The sequence below is a fragment of the Lycorma delicatula genome, chromosome 1 (genome assembly GCF_047948215.1).
Source record: "Lycorma delicatula isolate Av1 chromosome 1, ASM4794821v1, whole genome shotgun sequence".
NCBI classification, from domain to species: Eukaryota; Metazoa; Arthropoda; class Insecta; order Hemiptera; family Fulgoridae; genus Lycorma; species Lycorma delicatula.
In genome coordinates this window covers 220,148,273-220,170,221 of record NC_134455.1, presented here as the reverse complement: position 1 = coordinate 220,170,221, position 21,949 = coordinate 220,148,273, and the positions used below count along the sequence as shown (strand labels likewise).

The 21,949-nt window shown below is 31.4% G+C and overlaps 2 protein-coding genes across 8 annotated transcripts in view; both read left to right on the top strand.

The window, feature by feature from the left end:
- Positions 1-2,829, top strand: part of LOC142328811 (PSME3-interacting protein) — a 51,415-nt gene extending 48,586 nt beyond the window's left edge. For all 6 annotated transcript variants that reach the window (XM_075372890.1, XM_075372879.1, XM_075372896.1 and 3 more), the window contains one exon: positions 2,217-2,829. In XM_075372890.1, the coding sequence (XP_075229005.1) occupies positions 2,217-2,416 (200 nt within the window). In that variant the 3' untranslated portion in view covers positions 2,417-2,829. The remainder of the gene's footprint in view (positions 1-2,216) is intronic.
- A 10,634-nt stretch (positions 2,830-13,463) lies between these two features.
- LOC142328785 (E3 ubiquitin-protein ligase TM129) overlaps positions 13,464-21,949 on the top strand; it is a 66,806-nt gene continuing 58,320 nt past the window's right edge. Inside the window, exons 1-2 of one of the 2 annotated variants that reach the window (XM_075372827.1) lie at positions 13,464-13,937; positions 18,787-18,925. In XM_075372827.1, coding sequence (XP_075228942.1) covers positions 13,730-13,937; positions 18,787-18,925 — 347 coding nt within the window. In that variant the 5' untranslated portion in view covers positions 13,464-13,729. Of the gene's footprint in view, positions 13,938-18,681; positions 18,926-21,949 lie in introns of both variants that reach the window. The other variant, XM_075372818.1, reaches the window with a different exon arrangement.

Genomic DNA, 21,949 nt, shown 5'->3' with positions numbered 1-21,949 from the left:
ACGTGGCCTGCCTACACAATTTTTTCCTTCTACCTGTCCTTCCAATATTAAAGCGACTATTCCAGGATGCCTTAGTATGTGGCCTATAAGTCTGTCTCTTCTTTTAACTATATTTTTCCAAATGCTTCTTTCTTCATCTATTTGCCGCAATACCTCTTCATTTGTCACTTTATGCACCCATCTGATTTTTAACATTCTCCTATAGCACCACATTTCAAAAGCTTCTAATCTTTTCTTCTCAGATACTCCGATTGTCCAAGTTTCACTTCCATATAAAGCGACACTCCAAACATACACTTTCAAAAATCTTTTCCTGAGATTTAAATTAATTTTTGATGTAAACAAATTATATTTCTTACTGAAGGCTCGTTTAGCTTGTGCTATTCGGCATTTTATATCGCTCCTGCTTCATCCATCTTTAGTAATTCTACTTCCCAAATAACAAAATTCTTCTACCTCCATAATCTTTTCTCCTCCTATTTTCACATTCAGTGGTCCATCTTTGTTATTTCTACTACATTTCATTACTTTTGTTTTGTTCTTGTTTATTTTCATGCGATAGTTCTTGCGTAGGACTTCATCTATGCTGTTCATTGTTTCTTCTAAATCCTTTTTAGAGCTTTAAAACCCTGACATTCTTTTTTTTACATCTGTAGTATAGATCAAATAAGGATATAACTCTTGGTAATATTCAAGTAGTAACTATCATATCAATAATTGTAATAAGAATAAGTTAAAATATTAGTTAAAATAATTATTTTGCATGGTTGTAAACAATTCACTGTGACAGTAGTTTTTATAAAGCTTTATTTTCAGTTTACATTTGATTCAAGCAGCAACATATCACCTAAAAATCATATCAAACATATGCAGTTTAACCTCTACTTAACGAAATCAAGAATTCTGGAAAAAAATTTGTTAAATATAAATTTTCTTGAGAAAATTGTTTAACTGTATGTATGTACTGAACAATAGAAGGAATGTGTGTTAAATGTTTTCTAAGAATTCTATTTGTTATGTCTACTTACTGTAGATAAAAATGTCTTGTTTAGATAAATGAATAAACAAACATTTATGCAGTAATTTTAGTGCTCTTTGTTAGTTAATGGATTTCGGGAAATTCCGCTACTGTAATGTATAGGCAGATAGTAATTGCAGAATACATGTTTAAATCTTTTGTTAGAATTTTATTATTAATGGGTTATAAATCTCGGGTTTTTTCACTTTACCAGTTCAGTAAAAATAACCTGTCATTCTTGACTGTTGTCAAGAATACTTTGTGTTTGTATATAGGTACAATTTAGGTGGGAAATCAAAAGAACTACCTTAAACACACAGAGATATACGCACAAAGATATCCAAAATACTAAATTTAATGCCATTATTTTTTTTTTTTAATTTCATAAAAATTACTGGTATGTTACTACATACTGCATATATCTCCATTTTGTTATATAGAGGTAAATTTATACGTAGTTTTATTAAAATGTCACAGTGCAGTAAAAAAATTTGTAAAAATCAAGGTTTTCATAATATAGCGGTTCAACTGTAGTTCCCTATCTTGACACTTTCTTTTGCTTCAGAGCTCAGTAGCGGTGATATTATATGAGTACATACATTTATGTTGGACAATAGTAATGCAGTAGTAGTTAGTTATTTTTAAATTAAGGTTCTTTATGGTAATTCATTAGTGAACTTCATCATAAACCTATCAGCTCAAGGAAGAGTTTCAAATGAATGTAAACAATTATTTTAGAACTCAGGATATCTAATAAAAATATTGAAACTAATCACTTTTATAAGATTATCCCAAAAATAAATCATATTTTCAGAGTAAACTGTAGAGATCCATTGCAGATAGTTAAAAATCTATTAAGAAATGGTTTTTGAAAAATCCTTTTTTGATCATTCAAATAAAAATGTTCTTGTTGATTTGATCCTGAATAAATCAATGTGCCCTGTATATAATAAAAAAGAATATTTGGTACTGAAGGAAAAACAGGTGAAATTGATGTAACATTTACAATTGGGCATGGTTACTTCTCAATAGATATTATGGTGATTATGAACCCATTTAATTTATACATCAGTATGAAAGATATGAATGCTGAAGCAGTATATAAACTTAAATCTTATTATTTTCTATAATTACATGCTTATTTGTCTTATAATTTTTGTATTATTTATTAATGATAACGTTTTGCTTTTGTTGATAGATTCTGCCAATACCTCATCAGAAACTGTGCCAGTAAGTGCACCAGCAACAGGATTACGATGTATTGGTGTCTTGCCTGGAATTTCTTACAGTGAGTCTAGTGATAGTGAGAGTTCTGATACAGACATTGAAGTTAATACACCAATCGACCTGCTTGGTAGAAAAGTTGAAACTAAACAGAAAGTTACAGCTTCACAGTAGTTGTATCATAGTCTCCAACTAAATCTGATTATTGATCTACTATTACTTTTAAGTAATGACAATTCCATTTCCACCTACATTTCTTTTGTAACATAGTTTTCACGTAATTTTTCAAAGGATAATTTTGTAATTTCAGTCTAAATTGTACTAAAGTATTTTATTGAATTGTTTTTTTTTTTGTAAAATATGTTATTTCATTGTGTTAAATAGCTAAAATAAATAATGAATACTTATTAAAAATATTGATTTGTATTATTCAATAAGTTATATTTACTAAGATAATCTAAAGAACTTCCCAGAAATAAATGAAAACTATATCCAGCTGTATGTCTTTAATAATAGTAGAAATGCCGCTTTGTTTTTCTTAATATCGAGCATTATTGGCAATTTATTATAATTAAGTATTTACTGAATGTTTTTTTATTTCAGTGGTATCAATTTTTTCACATTACAAAGTATTTTTAGTTCTGGTGTATGAAGTGTTCTGTAATATTCAAATCAAAGAATCTGAGCAGTAAAATACAGAAAAAATTTCTTACCTTTTTAAAATTCCATCTTGATAAATATGTTTAACAAAATCATTCTAGATGCCAATCAGACTAAATGTTATAATCACATTTAACTTACCAATTCCTTAAACAGTATTAAATTCAGTAAATTTTGTTTAACTATGTAATTACTTGGAAGACTTTGATGAAATAATACAGCTTTTTTCTTCTTTTTTTTTTATGCGCTAACATATATAATTTTCAAATTTAAAAACATAAAATGATGACAGTAATATTTGAAAATCTTATTAAAAATTATAGAATGGCTTTATAAGATGTTCCTTTTATTTTACTGCTTGGATGAATTGATTGATTTGTAAGTTAGGCTTCGTGAAAGCCTAGATATTTTAATTTAAATATTTTTATATTACAAACCTATCATGTTAAAGATTTAAAAGGTTACACATTTTCCACTGCTACACATCATATTACATTGTAAAAACTGGCCATAAAAACATGGTTAATCATAAGTTAATTATTTTTATTTAAATACTTATAATACATGAAATAAAAATTAAACTAACACAACTTTGCAGTAAGAGAAAAATAATTTAGATCTGGTACCTTGGTTGCCTGAAAATTTTAATATACTGAACATATAAAATACAGTGCCCTTGTGTTTTAAAATTAACATTAGATACTAAATAACCCACTTACAAATTAATGAACATTTTTCTTTTAAAGACTTTTCACAGCAAATTATTACTATTTTCTTCATTGGAGAGTTTGATTGTACTGTTGTTAATGGTTCCCATCTTCAAAACGTTAGGAAATGCCTTAAGTGTAACTGAATAATATATTCTCTTTGTGTTGGCTTGAAATGTAGTTATTATCAAATCTGTCTGTAAATTTCATATTGTTTAAGCATATTGAAATCATTCTTTTTTTTTATGGCATGAGAAAATCTAGATCCAGTAAGTTCAATGGAGTGTTCAATGCAAGCACTGCATTTTAATTTATATACTCCTGAATGCATTTGTTAGTTCATGTATTTTGTTTCTTTGGTGTAACTTGATACAGTAGGCTTTTTTCTTGAAAATGTTGGTAGTTTTGCATAACTATTGGGTTAGTTGTGTAACTGTATTCAGTTTTTCAGTAAAGGTCAGCTAACAATTGTGTATATTAAGTTACCTGACATGTAGGAAAAAACTGCATATTTTTTTTATGGGATGGTTAGATGTGTAAAAATCTAAATACTTAAAAACACTTATATAAATTTTCAAAATTGACACTTTATTTTAAATAAAAACACTACATAGCTATTTCAGTTTCAGTGGAATCATCTTCAGTAGTATCAGTATTTTTGGAATACGGAAAGAACATGTAGCTTCAGCAAAGACCTACATGTTACTGTAAACATGTAGATACAAGTTTATCTACAATGTACATACGTATCTTGCATAACTCAAAAATGATTAGCTGTAGAATGTTGAAATTTTAGATTTAGGACTGTTGTAACATCTAGTTGTGCACCTCCCCTTTTGATTGCAATTGACTGGACCAAATGTGTCCAAAAAAGCCTGAAATCCCAAAAATTTGGATTTTTGGACTTTTTCTTAACTGCAGTAATAAGCCCTCATTGAGAGCTTTTTGACGATATATCATAAGTGGTACTTATAATTTTCACTGGTTCCAGAATTATAGCCAAATGAAATTTTAATTAATGAAATATTTGGATCTTACAGGGGAAGGTGCATTGGTTCGAATCTGACTTCATATAAATATTTTTTTTCAACTTTTTTTTTTAAATTTAACTATATTGATTTATCAGTAATTATTAACCTCTGATTGTAAAAAATTTTTACCAAGAAATAATTCAATAATAACAATAAAAAAAAAATTTTTTTAAAATCAAAAATTATTAGTGAAATAAAATTTTACGTACTTTTCATTTTAATTAAAAGATTTTTACAAAGGTTAATAATTTATTATTAAATCAGTATATTCAAATTAAAAAAAAAAATGTTAAATATATGTATGAAGTCAGATTCAAATCAATGTCTCTATTGTTACAGATCCAACACATTCTCACTTACACCACATAACTACTTGAGCGACATGAAACAAAATTAATATATAAAGTAATATAAAATGCTGATATGGTCACCACAAAAAAATGTGGTGTCCACCACATTGCATTTGTGTAACTGTCCACTTTATTACAAAATTGGAAATCCCCGAAACATTTCTGGAACTCGATCTTTGGAATAATGTTTAGCTGTTTCAGCTATTCGCTTTTAACCTCATCTATGCTTGTAAAACAGTAACCCTTTAAGGTTCTCTTTATTTTTGGGAATAGAAAAAAGTCACACAGAGCCATGTTGTTTTTGGCTAAAAACTGACGAACAAGCAATGAAGCATGAGCAGGTGCATTTTTTCCAAAAACTTTTCCGTTGCAATCAGTATAGCATCATCAGGAACAGCTGCTACTCTTATAAATGGTGGAAGAACTACACATTCCACTTTTAAATTACCATTAAATGTCGCATGTGGGCAAGAATCTGCTTTATTGTAAAAATGATCCACTTGGACAACTTTTGCAAGGTGCTAAACCTATAGTGTGGGATGAATGCACAATGAGTCATCAAGCTCATATTGAAACCATTAATCTAACCCTTCGAGATATTAGAACATGAGGTAAATTACTGGGTGGTATAACTTTTGTGTTTGCTGGAGACTTTCGGCAAACATTGCCCGACAACCAGAGAGGAACTAGGGCAAATATTGTTCAGGCATGCCTTAAATCATCACCCTTATGGAAATTTGTCCTCACTAACAACTTCAGAACTAATATGAGAGTTCATGTTGGGGGTGGCGATGCCTAACTTTTCCTTACAGCTACTAAACATTGGAAATGGGACTTTCCTCACAATGATTGTTACATTTCTGTCGATGAAAACATTGGTACTGATGTGCATACAATGGATGATCTCATTTCCAATATTTATCCAGAAATTAGTAAGTCTTTACAAACACCATATGAGTGGCTTTATAAAAGAGCCATCATAACTTCTCAAAATATTTTTATATTTGAAATTAATATGATTTTAGAAAACGTTGAACGGCAAAGCAAGGAATATCGATCTGTAGGTTCTGTAATCACTACTGAAGATACAGTCCACTATCCTCCACAAGTTTTGAATTCTCTTAACCCTGCAAGTTTTCCAGCTCATAGTCTCAGTCTTAAAATGGGAGTTCCAATTATTTTACTACAAAACCTTAACCCTCCAAGGTTATGTAACGGCACAAGGTTGCAAATCAAAACTATGCGAAATCACATCATTGAGGCTACTATTTTGACACATCCAGCTACAGTAGAGCTTGCTCTTATATCCTGAATCCCAGTGATCCCAAAAGACTTACCATTTCAATTTAAGAGGCTGCAATTCCCTATAAAACTCATTTGCTATAACAATCAATAAAGCGCAAGGCCAGACATTCAAACACATAGGTATTAATTTATAATCAGACTCTTTTTCTCATGGACAATTGTATGTTGGACTTTCCAAAACTGGTAATTCGGAAAGACAATACATTGTGCTACCAGAAAATCAAAACACCATAAAAATATCATATACCCAGAATTTCTATCAATTTTATACTGTTAGAATATGGATTGGCTACATTATAATCTCGGGTAAAGCTGAGACAGGGGGATGCTATATATGTATATATAAAATAACATGTCATGATTGATCAACCCTCAGCAAAAACTACTGAAGATAAATTGATGAAAATTTGTATACTTTTCTCCTTATGGTGTAAGTGCATACTAAGAAAATCCACTTTGAAATTCCCCAAGTTTAATGGGTTAAAATGGAGTAACATTGAAATTATTTTTTTTATTTCTCTGTAACAGATGAATTTCTCCTCCAGTTACTTGACTAAAGAACATACAATTAAAGAATTGACCGCTACGGGAAATGTAAGTAACCATATAGCGCAGACGAAGCTGTGATGGGGAGCTAGTAATTAATAAAACTGAATAAACAAAATGTTAATTGTAAATAAAAGTTACATTTTCAACATTTGAATAAAAATTTCATATCAAATGATTGTTATATTATATAACATAATCTTTTTTTAATTATGAAAATCAATACAGCCAAACAGGATTTACTAACATAAATATACTCATAAAACATTCTGAAAAACCTTCCTTTTCCAGGCTAGGAAAAATTAAAGACAGAATAAAAAATTGATTCTTCCTGAATCATTTCAATTTTTCCATAATAATTAGAATAGTATATTTTTACATCAGAAAAAATAATAAATTAAAACGTGTACATAAATTAAAATATTCTAAAAGGTTGTTTTTTATGAATCTAAAATGTTTTACCACATAAAAAACTGTTTTTTTCTGAGCATGTAAATTTTTACACTCTATAAATGTTTTGTAATAATTAAATTTGTATTGGTAAATAAATTTAAACGGTAATTTACAGAATGTCCCATGAGAAACGGAGAAATTTTCATGTTGTTACTTTACACTAGTGAAAATAATGAAAACATTCATATAAACACAGGTCTGAAAAAGATTTGTTTTCAAGTTAGATTAGGAATGATTTCTCCTGGATTTCAGCTTTTCTAATCAAAAGAAGCCCTACTGCAATTTTTGAAACCCAAATTTAACGAGTAAAGTTGAGTAAAGTTCTTTTGTTATTTGAGCTGGAAAATAGGATAAAACAAGTCCCAGAACTGTAACTCTAGTAGTTTTTAAGATATCCAATGTAAAACACAAAATTTTATGTCGAAACTACTTTTTTTTTAGGTTTGTAGTACAATAACTTTGTTAAATTACCAATAAATGCAAAAGATTTAGTAACAAAACTTGTAAAGAATTTAATTCTGAGAAAATTAATGTAAATACAGCCAATAAAAAACTTTAAAAATCGGTTTTTTATTGAAGCAAAACAGATAAAAAATAGACAGAAAATCATATTATTCTTTCTGTACCTAATAAACACTACTTTTAAAAACAAAAATTCTAATTACTGAAAATAATTTTAAAAGAAATACAAAATTTATAAAACAATATTTTAGCTATTTTATTCAATTATTTCGACAGGTAAAACAAAATAATTATGTAAAACTTAATTGAAATATGTTACTTTAGAAATATTTAAAAACATTTTATTGTATGGGCAATACTAACAGCTGGTCAACAGTGAATATTGTGTACTTTGTTTGAATCTGTTGTGATAAATTATCATATAAATAAAGGAAGTGTGGTATTATATTATAGTGTAAAAATGCTGTTTCAGTTTTTTAACAAGGAATATGCCGATATAATTTTTTTTTGTGGATTTTGTAATGGAAAATCTAAAGCTGCTCTATGTTCTCAGGAGAGATTTCCTGGAAGGCAGATTCCAAATAAAAAACATTTTCTTTGGTGTATCAGTATTTACGAATGGAGGGTCATTTCCAATGTATTCATTTTCTGTTGAACACCAAGTAGGTTATCGTGCTAATGATGAACATCATGTGATTGAGCGTAGCCCAAGCACCAGTACAAGGTGAATTTCATATTCCACTGATTTCTCAAAAAACAAAGTATGGTGCATCGTATGGAAAGAAAATCTTTATCCTTTCCCCCTGCAGAAGGTTCAAAATGTTTGGCTAACTGATTAGTCTCAGTGGTTAAACTTCTGTTATTGGCTTCTAGACAGTGTTAATAAGGTAAATTTAATCTTATTTGCTGATGAAACCACTTTTACAAGAAAGAGAGTATTCAAAAAGTAGCCATTTAGGGAGCGAAGACAATCTACATGATATTGTGAAAACTAGTTTCCAACATAGATTTCACCCTAACGTTTGGTGTGCCATTATTTATGACAAAATTCTGGGACTATTTGTTTACAATGAAAACCATATGGGAAATACATATGATCATTTCTTGAAAAATAATTTGCCTGCTCTTTTGGAGGATTTACCATAATAAACTAGACTACAAATGATTTTCCAGCATGATGGTGCAATGCCACATTTTTCTTTAATAGCTAGAAATCACTTGAATGTTAATTTTTTAAGCTGGATTTGACATGGTGGACCAATCAATTGGCCACCACAATCACCTGACATAATGCCATTAGATTTCTGCATTTGGGACCTTATGAAAGCATTCCAACAAAAAATTAATATTAAAGAATTACTCACAAAAATACAAAATGCTGTTGAATTTGTACGAAACGATCCTGAGGTAATATTGGAGACCACTGAAAATATTATACGTCAGGCAGAGTGCTGTCTAGATTGTGAAGGAGTGAATTTCGAACAATTACTGTAACTGAGGTTTGTTATTCTGTTACCAATTTTCATTTCATGTATTTTATTTTTTTTTTTATGCTATATTAAGAATAATGTTGATTTTTTTTGTGTTTTGCATCAATAAAAAACGGATTTTTAAAAGTTTTTATTTACTTTTTATTGGCTGTATTTACATTAATTTTCTCTGAATTAAATTGTCTACAAGTTTTGTTACTAAATCTGCATTTATTAGTCATTTAACAAAGCTACTGTACTACAAACCTCAGGATGGCGACTGCACTGCCGATGGGCATGGGATACCATGCAGCCCATGAGGTGTAGCGGCATCTCGACGATAGTTTATTGTGGTGAATGTCACGTGGGACTCTGAGTGGGAGTAGGTGGTCTGTCCGCCTCTCCCTAGTGGACCAGACCAGAGTCCATAATTTAACCTAAGTAAGGATTTATTTAAGCATAAGCTGAGGTTCATAAGGGAACTAGGACTAAATTTCATTGTTGCGATCAGCATGTTTGGTGGCATGTTGTTTTATTTTGCCTCGAATTTCGAGACGTTCATGTAATGGCTCATAATAAGTAGAACTAGGCGTGGGGTTCACGCTTCTGTGAGCTCGGTTAGCTAGTTCAGAGGGATACGCTGTAGGACATTCAAGATGTCTGGATGAGGCCTACAGCGAAGGCAATAAGCTGAGTTATTAAATCACCGATGCAAATGCCTCAGTAGACATTTGCATCGGTGGCATCCCAACGAGGCCAGGCTTATTACTATGAGATGTAAAAAGTCAGAGGGCGATAGACGACTCCCGTTAAAGCCCAACAGGGCAAGGAACATACAGTGACCGGAACGTCACTAGGCAGGTGTCTTCCCTATGGGGTTGGGATGTACTACAAACCTAAAAAAAACTTTTTTGACACCATATTTTGTGTTTTATGTTGAATTTTTAAAAACTATTGGATTTACAGTTCTGAGATCTGCTTTATCCTATTTCCCAGCTCAAATTACATAAGACCACCAACTTTCCTCCTTAATTTGGGTTCCAAAAATTACAGGAAGGCTTCTTTGTATTGGTGAGGGGAGTTGAAATCCATGCAAAATCTTTTACTAACCTAACTTGAAAATGAAGCTTTTTCAGAGAAATGTTTTTCATTATTTTCACCCAGTATAACATGTACTGAAAGTTTCTTCATGAGATACTCTGCATAAAAAAATTTTAGGTAATTAAAAGAAAAAAACATTTAATAAACTACACATGAAACTTTATAAATAAAATTAAAAAAAAACCACAAGTAATTATACAATTCATTTCAGACTATTGTTCCTGAAACATTAAGAAACATTTTAAACCAATTTTTGGTTGTTGCCTTTTGACAGTAAATTAATACAATGAATTTTTATTAACATGACCTAAAATTATTCAAACAGTAATTTGTAGAACAAAATAATGAAACTATGGTAAATTGGAAGTTAGTTTTCACTTTTTGAATTGTGAAAATAAATGAACAAATGTAGATAAAAAAATACATTAAAGTAGACTGTCTACTTTAATGTATAAAATAATTTTAGCTTGCAAACCACTTGCTATATATTATTCTTTCCTCTTTTTGACCTGCATTCATATGCAAATCAAGAATCAATCTTGAATTAAGCATCTGGTAAAATGTATTTTTTTTATTCTCATATTCCAGAAATTTACATCTTATTTTCTAAAATTGCAGTGCCCTATGTCTCTATCAAAAAGAATGCATAGGGTTTTTTTAGAAATATGAATCTGACTTGTGGATTTATTGTGAAGTTTTCAGCTATGGTGATTATTTTTTTCAAGTTGTACATTTGACATTGATATGAAAATTACTGTTTAAACCATTCCATAGTTACTATATTTTTAATGAAAAATTTATCAGTTTACAATGTCTGAGAAGCTTCATTTGTTTCCTGAAAAATTAACCTTTCATCAAGCCACAGATAAACAGCATGCACCTGCTATGCTTACTCAATTATGAGAGGAGTTTTAAGGGAACAGATTTTCTCATACTCAAAGTATGAGAAAATAGCATTCAAATCAAGATATCTAGCCAACTAATTAAGATACATAATTTGTATGGGTATTATGTCAAGTGTTATAACACTTACCAAGTAAGTCCACTCAGACTGCTATCATTAAATTCGTAAAACCGTTTTGAGGGAAGAAACACATTTCCTCATTGTTAAAAATACATTCAAACTGCAGTATCTCAGCAACTAATTAACATACAAAATTTAAAGCCTTGTTCACTTAATTCTAAGAATGTTTTAGAGAATGTTAATTAAATTAACCAATAAGAAAGCATGTGTGCAGTATATGCTATGTGATATGTTTAATGGACTGAGAAATGATGTAGCAACTGTATCACTTTAAATGTAACAATGTATGTATACATGACATGAAGTTTAAAAATGTGAAAATTGAGACAAAACGTAGGGGTCAACACACAGCTGATGTCTGGAAGGAAGTCTTATGAACCATAATGTAAGTTATCTCTTATAATTTAAGCTAATTTATTTATTGATGTTGTGGAACAGCACAGGGAGTCCCCTAGTAAATAAATTAAACTTTATTAAAAGCAGAGTCTAAAAACCATAAAGAATTTAAATTGAAGATTAACCAGAAGAAAACAAGAATGATGGTGGTAAGAATGAAGAAAGAAAATATAAAAGCTGATATAAAAATTGGCAGTACCATCTCAGATTAGGATGAACACTTTTGCTCCCGGGTAAACATTATTATACAAATTTAAAAAATGTGGGATAGAAATTAATAGAAGAATAGTACTAGGCAGAAAAGTGTTCCAGCATAAAGTGGATTTACTAATAAGCTTTACAAGTTAATTACTGATGATTATGATGTTAGTTTTGCTTTATTTAATAGAAGTGCAAGTCTACCAGAGTTACTATCAGCTTGTATGACTGAAGATTGTGGGATAGATTGACTGATTGTGTGAGACTGCAGTAGATTAATCTTTTGTATAATACCACTACCATCTTCATGCTTTTGGTATTTTTGTTAACAAATCATGATTTTTAAAGCTACACATCCTCATTTATAGACAACATGCTGCATAAATGTTCTGAAAATAACTTCAATAAAACGTTTGTGTGGGAAGTGGACTTTCAGGAAAACTGAAAGAGGAAATGTGCATCTGGAGGAAACGAGGACAGGCTGGGTGGATAGAAAAATTAATGAATGTTTCAAAAGAAATTAATGAAAACAAATTTTTTTAAACTTCATTTGACAAAACTTAGCAACTTTACAAAAATGGTGATGTGTTACGCCATAATAAATCGTTTCAGATATATATTTGTGGGTAGAAATTAACACCTGCCTTGTCCTAGAGCTGCATTCTTCTATTACACCAAGAGGAAAGTAGTTCATGTATCTGTAACCCACCGGTTTGGTCTAGTGGTGAACGCGTCTTACCAAATCAGCTGAATTGGAAGTCGAGAGTTCCAACATTCAAGTCCTAGTAAAGTCAGTTATTTTTACACGGATTTGAATACTAGATGGTGAATACTGTGATCTTTGGTGGTTGGGTTTCAATTAATCACAAAACTCATGAATAGTAGAACTGAGACTGTACAAGACTACACTTCATTTACACTCCTACATATTACTGCTACTCTCCTACTCTGAAATATTATTACTGAAGGCTAAACAGGAAAAAAGAAAGAAAGTTCATATATCTGCAGCAGCGATGTAGATATTGAGATACATGACCAATTCCACAAGACTTCGCCTTTGGGAGCTGATAAAAAAATTTCGGATGTTATAGCACTGCATTAGAAAATGGACGTTCGTAAAGAGTCGAAACCTGTGCATGAAAGTACACTGAAACATCTTACCTACATTCACTTATGATACATAAACCCCAATTTGTTATTTTGGTCGTTTGTAAACATTTTCAGTTGCTTAGAGCATTGGGACAATTTTTTAATATTTAATTATTTAATATTTCATTCGATATATTCATTTATTTATACCCGTTTCTCCACTACTGTGGAAGCTTTTTCTATATGCAAGTTTTGTCGAGATTCCTTAGCTCCTTGTTTTAAATAAACACCTTATAAGGGAAATTAAAAACAAGTAAATTCTTATTAGATAATCAGGTTAAGCGCAACGATTATTCAGTATTCGCAAATTGAATCAGATAAACATTGAACTTCTTGACAGTCGGTGTAAAATTGAATTATTTTCGAGTTAGTTGTGATCATGTCAATCCGCGGCGTTATTCACTAGAAAAATAGGTCTGAATGATTTTTTGTCGAAAGTGCATTGCATTTGCATTAATCATCTTTACGTAATGTAGTTTTGTATTATTAAAATTCGTACAACCAGACCATCGCCAGTATGAATTTACTTTAACGGCATTAACTTATCAAAACGGTTAATGATTACGCGGCCGTGAGGGAATATATTTTCAATGTGGCACGTCAGCTGTCCGTACTTGTTTTCCTGCTTAACCTAAAATGCCAAATTATTCGTTCTGTGTGTTTACATTGTTTTACTTATTAGTGTGTGTTTGTTTTGTTTTTAGAACCAATGAATTTGTTTCTGCTGGTATTACGATTGAATCTCTTCTTGGTTCGTATTTGGGAAGTGAATTTGATGATTTTATAGTATTTCATGTTCGTAGAACGTCTTTAACCTTATTATTCCATTGTGTGTTGCCATTAGGTAAGTACTACTGGTATTAATTAAATCCCATTTAATGTGTAATGTGATTGGTTAAGTAGAAACGAAATAGAAATCTGCGGAATAAAATTTACATGAATGCATATAAAACGTAACCTTGTCGCTTCGGACCCTAGTTTCTACACTTCAGAAGTTTATTACTGATGGTCGTTAATTTTATAGTTTTGCTTTATTTAGTAGAAATGTAAGTCGATCATTGTTACTATCATCTTGCATGATTGAAGATTATGAAAGAGTTACATTATTTTCAGTATTAATTAACACAGGTTAATCATTTGTATATATACAACATTACCATCTTCATTATTACTTTTTTTTTGTATTTTGATAACTCATTAGATTTTCAAAGCAACACACCCTCAATTATAGAAAAAATGCTATATAAATTTTCTAACATCTAGTTATTGTTGGAGAAACATTTTCAGGAAAAAGTTACTGTATTGCTTTAAAACAAAAATGCATTGCTTTTAAACAAAATGCACATCATACAAATAATTAACAAAACATACAGAAATAAATAATAATGATAATACATAAATTATAGTAACTGACTAAAAGTAACGACAGTTTTGGACAATACATTGAACAATAAAACTTTACATATTACCTCATTGAGATACTGTGTCTGTAGATTCTACATGCAGTTTACAAGTTTTGTATGTAGACATAAAAGTCACAAATTAAAACTGAATTACATGAAGTCAATATATCAAATATAAAATTGATTGTGTTATTCGAATACTTGTAGGATTTTTCAATTCCTTGAATTCAGAAACCACACTGCAGTTTCACTAGCAACATTTCAGACAAAAGGAGAGAGCTAAATAGACGTTCAATTAAATCTGAAAGCACACTTTTGGATGTTCAAAAGAAAAACTGTTATAGTATATAGCAGTAGGTTACAAAAGATTGTTTTAAGTAGGATTAGTGTTTAAAAACGTTCTGCTATAAAAAAAAACAATTATTAAAAAAGTTATACAAGGACAATAAACAATATCAATTAACAATAAACACAAAAGAAATATTGCAATTTTTTCAGGCCTGAAAAACAGTGCAGAAATTGTATGGCTGTAAATGGCTTTAGAACCATTTTACAGCCATAATACGTAAAATAATCTAAAAATGTTCTGCCCCGTATTGTAAATAAAATTTTAATTTATTTAATGAGAAAATGAATTGTATAATTGAAGTAATGTATTAACCTTTGTGTGATTTATAAAATTGTTTATTATTAAAAAAAAGAACAGTTTTTTAATGTATTCTTGACAGAATAGTACATATATAAACAAATAACTAAGGAAGAAAATTAGAAAATTACTTGAGAATTATGAAAAAATTTTAATTGAACAATGAATTAAAAAAGAACAGCATAAATACTCTACTAAACAATTTTCAGATTTTTACCTGCTATTTATGTATTTTTATGTGTACGTTGTATTGATTGCATTTGTTGAGCCAGCACTGTATTATCACAGTTCATCAAATTAATAAGTTCCCAAATCTTGTTACACATTTCTTGATAATAAATCTTTTTCTGTGCTTGAAATTTCTACTGAGTTTCTAATTTAGCAGTGGTTTTCTTATGGTTTTTCATTACCCTTTGAAAAAATATCAAAACAGTTTATTTTTTATTCATGGAGTATCCACTCGTGATCTACATGAATTACTTTATATAATGTATGGTTATTTATAATAATTTGTAATATTATGTTTGCAGAAGAAAAACTGTTATCAGCAATATTTCCTGATTTTTTTTTTTATGCTGAATGTAGTTAGTTTACATCTGCATAATTATACAATGGCATTATTCTACCAAATCAATCATAACTTGTCCATGATTTTTTATTTCTATCACTTTGAAAGTCATTGATTATGTTTGTTTGACAGATACATTTCTGTGGGCTCAGCAAATTCTTTGTTTTCCATTGACAAAGTCTATTCTGATTTATTTTTTGTTCTTATATTTATTTTTGTCTCTTGACTTTAGACTATGTTTACACTTTGTGAATTTTACCCTGAGGCTGATCTATTAGGGCTCTTAGGCTCTTTTTACACTATATTTTGCATAATATACACATAGTTATGTAAATTAATTAAATTAAGTTTTACTGTAAAAACTTATTTAGTATTTATTATACCACTATCTGTTTACCCTTTCCTTGCAGCAGGTTGGGTGAGAAACCTGTGAATATTAATCTAGTGAATGTTCATTAATCTTCAATTTAATATCAATTCAGTGTCAGTTTTTTAAGTAAGCGCATGCTTTTATTAACAGCTCTTGACAGTTTTATAAGAACTTTGCATGTAGGAAATTGTTTTTATTTTTACTAAAATATAAGAATGTTAGTTTATTAGATTGACAGCTGTAATTATTCTACAAAATAATAAAAGCCCAATCCATCCTTCTAATGACAAATTCTAAAATATACACTATTAAACAGATCATTAATCTTTAATATTATATGACAAATGTATAAACAAACAAATAAATATATAGTTTGATAATTGTAAAAATAATAATTATTATTAATTCTTGGGATAATTGTTAATAATTTGGGTAATACTTGTTAACTATGGGATGATGTTAATTAGGTAACTTTAGCGAGCGAAGCTAGCATAGGTTATGTTTGGTTAGATTATGTTGATTCTGTGCACTGTCAAATCGTACTCATAGGAGGTGTGTTCAAAAATTAACGAGAAATTTTTTTTTTGGAAAGAATTAATGTTATTCCTTCAAAATAGTCCCCATTAGATATACACTTATGCCAGCACTTTTTCCAAACCGCGAAACACTTCTGGAACTCGATCTTTGTGTTTTAGCCCTTTCAGCTATTCGCGTTCAGTCTCATCTAAGCTTGTAAAATGTCGATTCTTTAAGGTTCTCGTTATTTTTGGGAATAGAAAATAGTCACACGGGACCATATCAGGCGAATATGGCGCTGGGGTATCATTATAGTGTTGTTTTTGGCTAAAAATTGACGAACAAGCAATGAAGTGTGAGCTGCCACATTATCGTGGTGCAAAAGCTATGAATTGTTTCGCCAAAATCCGGGCGTTTTTTTCGGATTGCTTCACGCAAACGGCGTTGAACTTGTAGGTAATACACCTTATCGTTCGTTAGACCTGGTGGCAAGAACTCATGAAGCACTATGTCGTTAAAATAAAAGAACACTGTGACCATAAACTTCACATTTGACAGCACTTGTCGAGCTTTTTTCGGTCTTGGTGATCCAGATTGCGTCCACTTGTACGATTGAGTCTTAGTTCCGGCATCATATCCGTAAACCCATGTTTCATCACCTTTTGTGACATGTTTCAGTAGTTATGCATCGTTGTTGACTTCATTTAGCGACTCCTGAGCAACTTCCATTCGCCGCTGTTTTTGTTCGAAATTCAATTTTGGAACAAATTTTACTGACACACGTTTCATACCCAAAACATCCGAAAAGATTTCATGGCATGAGCCAGTTGATATCCCAACATCATCAGCAACTTCTCTGATTTTGATTCGGCGATCATTCATAATCATTTCTTTCACTTTTTCCACGTTTTCATCGGTTGTTGATGTGCTTTGGCGTGCGGGGCGCTTGTCATCTTCAACGTCTTCACGACCTTCTTGAAAATGCTTATACCACTCTTAAATCCTTGCGCTACTCGTAGCAGACTCACCAAAAGCAATATTTAACATTTTTAAAACATTGCTACACTTTATTCCATTCTTATAGCAAAATTTAATACAAATTCTCTGATCCATTATTTATACAAATAAAAAATCGTACCAAAACACGTGTTATCCTTTTGATAGCTGACAACAGACTAAACATTCAATATGGCTAAAAGTGTACAGATAGTTATCAGAAATTTTTACCAACACAATAAGGAAAAATCCTGAGAATCGGATTAATACAACCCGCGAAATTTCAAAATTCTCGTTACTTTTTGAGCACACTTCGTACATATATCAACATAACGAAACATAACCTATTCTTGCTTTGCTTGCTATCATTGTCTAATTAACATTAAATATACAAATTATGTACAACTTTTTTTATTGAAATTATTTTTCTTGTTTATTAACTTTATTTCATTATGATAAAAAGTTAAGCTGTCAGTCCTATAGTGGAAAAGGCCCTAATTTCAACTAAAGAGAATTAAAAAAACTAATCGTTACATTTTCTGAAGAAAATTTTTGTAAAAACCAGAGAATATTTTTTTTTAATGTTATTTTAAGGTAAAAAAATAATAGAGTTAATGAGACTTTTATACAGATATAAGCTTTAAGTCTGTTATTACTATGAATGGACCATTTAGGTTGAAAAGGTTCTGTGCTCTGGCCCCTGCACAGAAAGGATTAGTGATGGTTTAATTTGTTTAGTTTTATTAAAGAATAGGATGGTTAGGGACCTACAAAACTAGAGACATATACTCTTATCAAAACATGTTATTCATGATTGATTTGGAGTTAAAAGTTCATTTTCGTAATTAATAATGAACAGTAGTAATTGTTTTTCAAAATAATTAAAACCCACTCCATCCAAAAAAAAAATACTTTAATGATTAAAGTAAATACTGTTGTACGGAACATTATTTTGTATATTCTCAATGATTGATTAACAAACTGTTAAGTTAAATAATGTTATACAATTTTTTACATTAAAACTTCATTTTAAGTTAGTAGTCTTATATAAATTACATTTTGTATAATTAAGTTGATAATTTATTCCAGGTTATTTTCTTGGTCTGTTTTTATTTGTTGAAACGGAAGCATCTAGTTCAGTTTTATTTAGTAATTCAGGAATTATCTTAGTATTAGGATCTGTTGTACTTCCAGCTGTTGTAGCAGTTATGGTACGAAGGTGGTTTGGAAACAACTATGAAAACCATCCTGTAATAAAAAAATTAAAAGTTTTTTGTGATCAGAATACTTCATGGAGAATGCTTGCTTCTGACATTAATAATGAAATAAAAAGGTAAGTTTTAATTATTAGATTCAACATAATTTTACTTAATTTCATTATTATTTATTTATTTATTAAGCCAGCTATTTTGATAATAAAATCGAGGGATGTTTACAGAAACAATATTATTTGTCAACATTAAAGTCTGTACTTAATTTTATATATACATACACACACGAGGTACTACCCAAAGGTTCGGGGAAATTTTACCATAAAAATAAATTAGTTTTTTTTAAAACAGCGTTTTTCCCATGATTCCATGCATCCCTGGAAGTGTGCAGGTGTAAGTGTTCGAAGCTCGTTCTGCGTTTCTTCCTGAATCTCCACAATTGTGTTAAAACGACGGCCTTTCAAATTGAAATTTTATTTTCGGAAAGAGAAAAATGTCGCACGGGGCAAGGTCAGGCGAATAGGGTGGGTGGGGAATCACTACCGTCTTTTTGGAAGCCAAGAATTCCGAACGGTTAGCGATGTGTGCCCGCATTGTAATGGTGCAGAACCCAGCTGTTGTTACCCTTGGTAAGGCTTGGAGAGCACTACACGAGTCACTGCAAATAAGAATTTTCCTATATTTAGGGTTAATGATGTTTAAAGCCTTATTTATAGCGTATAGTTCAGCGGTAAACACACTCGTAATACCGGGTAGACCAAACATATAAGTTCTTTCATTGACAACAAATGCACAGCCAACTGTATCGTTTTGTTTCGATCCATCAGTGTATACAACCGCGTCTGGTTTCATCTTGGAGAGAACATACTGAAACATTTGCTGGAAGACAATGGGTAGTGTTGATTGTTTATTGTATGTCGTAAGGTCAAAATTAAAATTTATAAGGTTTATTCTCCATAGAGGATATGAGCAAGGATATGTAGGAAAGAATGACGGTGTGTCAACATTTATATGCTGCAGCAGACGCCGGGTACGGACACCTACAGGTGCAGTACGACGTGGATGGTCCTCATACTTTCCTAGATTAGGATTTCTAAAGACTGAGTCAAGAGCCGGGTGATTTGGCTGTCCTCTGAGACGAGCAAACTAAGATAATAAAAGCTGATCTCGTCTATCCCAAAGTGATAGTTCACCACAGTCTACAAGTAAGCTTGTGACAGGACTTGATCTAAATGCGCCTGTGGCAAGCCGAAGGAAAGCATGATGTACACTATCCAGCATTTAAAGCACAGTTTGACGAGTTGAAGAGTAGGCGACACAACCATAATCTAAACGGGAGCGAACAAAGGAATAGTAAAAACGTATCATACATGACCTATCGGCTCCCCAGTTGGTGTTAGTAAGGACTCGCATCATATCTAGAAGTTTGGAACATTTTGTTTTTAATTCTTTTATATGTTTGACCCAAGTAAGTCGGCTATCAAAAAATAAACCTAAAAACTTGACGTAGGTAGAAATAGTAATAGTCTCTCCGTTCAGAAAAACTTGCGGAATAGAAGGGGTTCGTAGCCGAGAAAAAACTACACATTTTGTTTTTTTGGATGAAAATGTGAAACCAGTAATCCTGGACCAAGCTTCAAGGTGAGATATAGTGTTCTGCAGTAGTCTCTCTGCTGTAGGTATTGAACGGCTTGCAATATAAATAGCAAAGTCGTCAGCAAATAGAGAACATGAGACAGGAACCTGCACACATTTGTTAATATCGTTTATGGCTACAGAAAATAAGGTGGCTCTTAATACACTACCTTGGGGCACTCCATTCTCCAAGATGACACTATCTGAGAGCGTGACACTATCTGAGAGCGAATCATCCACACGAACACGAGCCGTTTGGTGATTTAAGAATCCCCGGATGAAAGCAAGCATTCGGTGAGCATATGGAGAGATCAAGGTTAATACAGTAACAGTTGATAAGGACATAAATGTGTATGATCGATTATTCAGTAGGCAAAAGTCAAAGTCTTGTCTCAATCTGTTTATCATATTTCCTCGAGTGGAGCAGAAGGTTGAGCCCCAGGAAATATGATGGGCATTGAAGTCTCCTACTATTAACGATGGAGATGGTATTTGCGTGAGGAGATTTGAGACATCTAAAGCACTGAACTCGGTGTTCGGTGAGAGATACAGGTTGCAGATATGCAATTTGAAGGGAATAAAGACCTTTACTGCAATAGCAGGAATGACAGTGGTTAGTTGAATTCTTGTAGCCGACACCCCATTCTTCATGAAAATCGCTACTCCACCACTCTCCCTACTGTCTACTAGGCAGTCGTATCTCTCACAGAAGTATCCTCTGAGTGTAATTGGGTCATGTTGTAGAAGGTGAGTTTCTTGGAAACACATGATTAGTGGATCATGTGCGTGCACAGGTACTCTAATATCTTCAATGCGGGACCGAATACCTCTAACATTCCACTGAATAATGTTCATAAGTGTAAAAAAAAAAAAAATAAATAACAAAATTAAATAATTAAATTTCGGAAATTATATAAAAATTAGCTGTACGTGATTCGGTTTTTATTTTTTTGTATTTTTTATTTTAAAGAATACAAATGCCCTATGCCCGATGCCCTAGGGTCGGGTGGTTCTTCAACCATATCCTCCAGTATATGAGGTGATGGTGGAGGAGATTTATTTGAATGGGATGCTGCAGTTAAATCCCAGAGGGGTCGATTATGTGGGTTCCCTTTACGGGGAGCTTATTAGTTGGCTTACTGCCAGCTGTGATAGTCGCTACTCGTGCCGGTACGACTTTGGGAACAGGAACTTTCGTATGTATCACACTGTTGGATTCACTAACTGCGACGAAAGACATTTTATTCATCTTTGTCAGCTCTGAGATAGTGGCTGTAAGTGAAGCTACTTGATCAGAAAGCATCTGAACAAGTTTTTTAAGTTCATTGCAGGATCCACACTGCTGCTTATTAACGTTTGTAAGTTTGTTTCGATGTAGCGGTGGCAAAAGATACATCTGGTTTAACCAGGTTCCGTGAATTATTTAACTTTCTGTATTCTCTTCCTGCGGCCGGGAAAGATAGCTTTTGCTCCGTACAGATTTTGAGAATTGCCTTTTCTTCTTTAAAGAT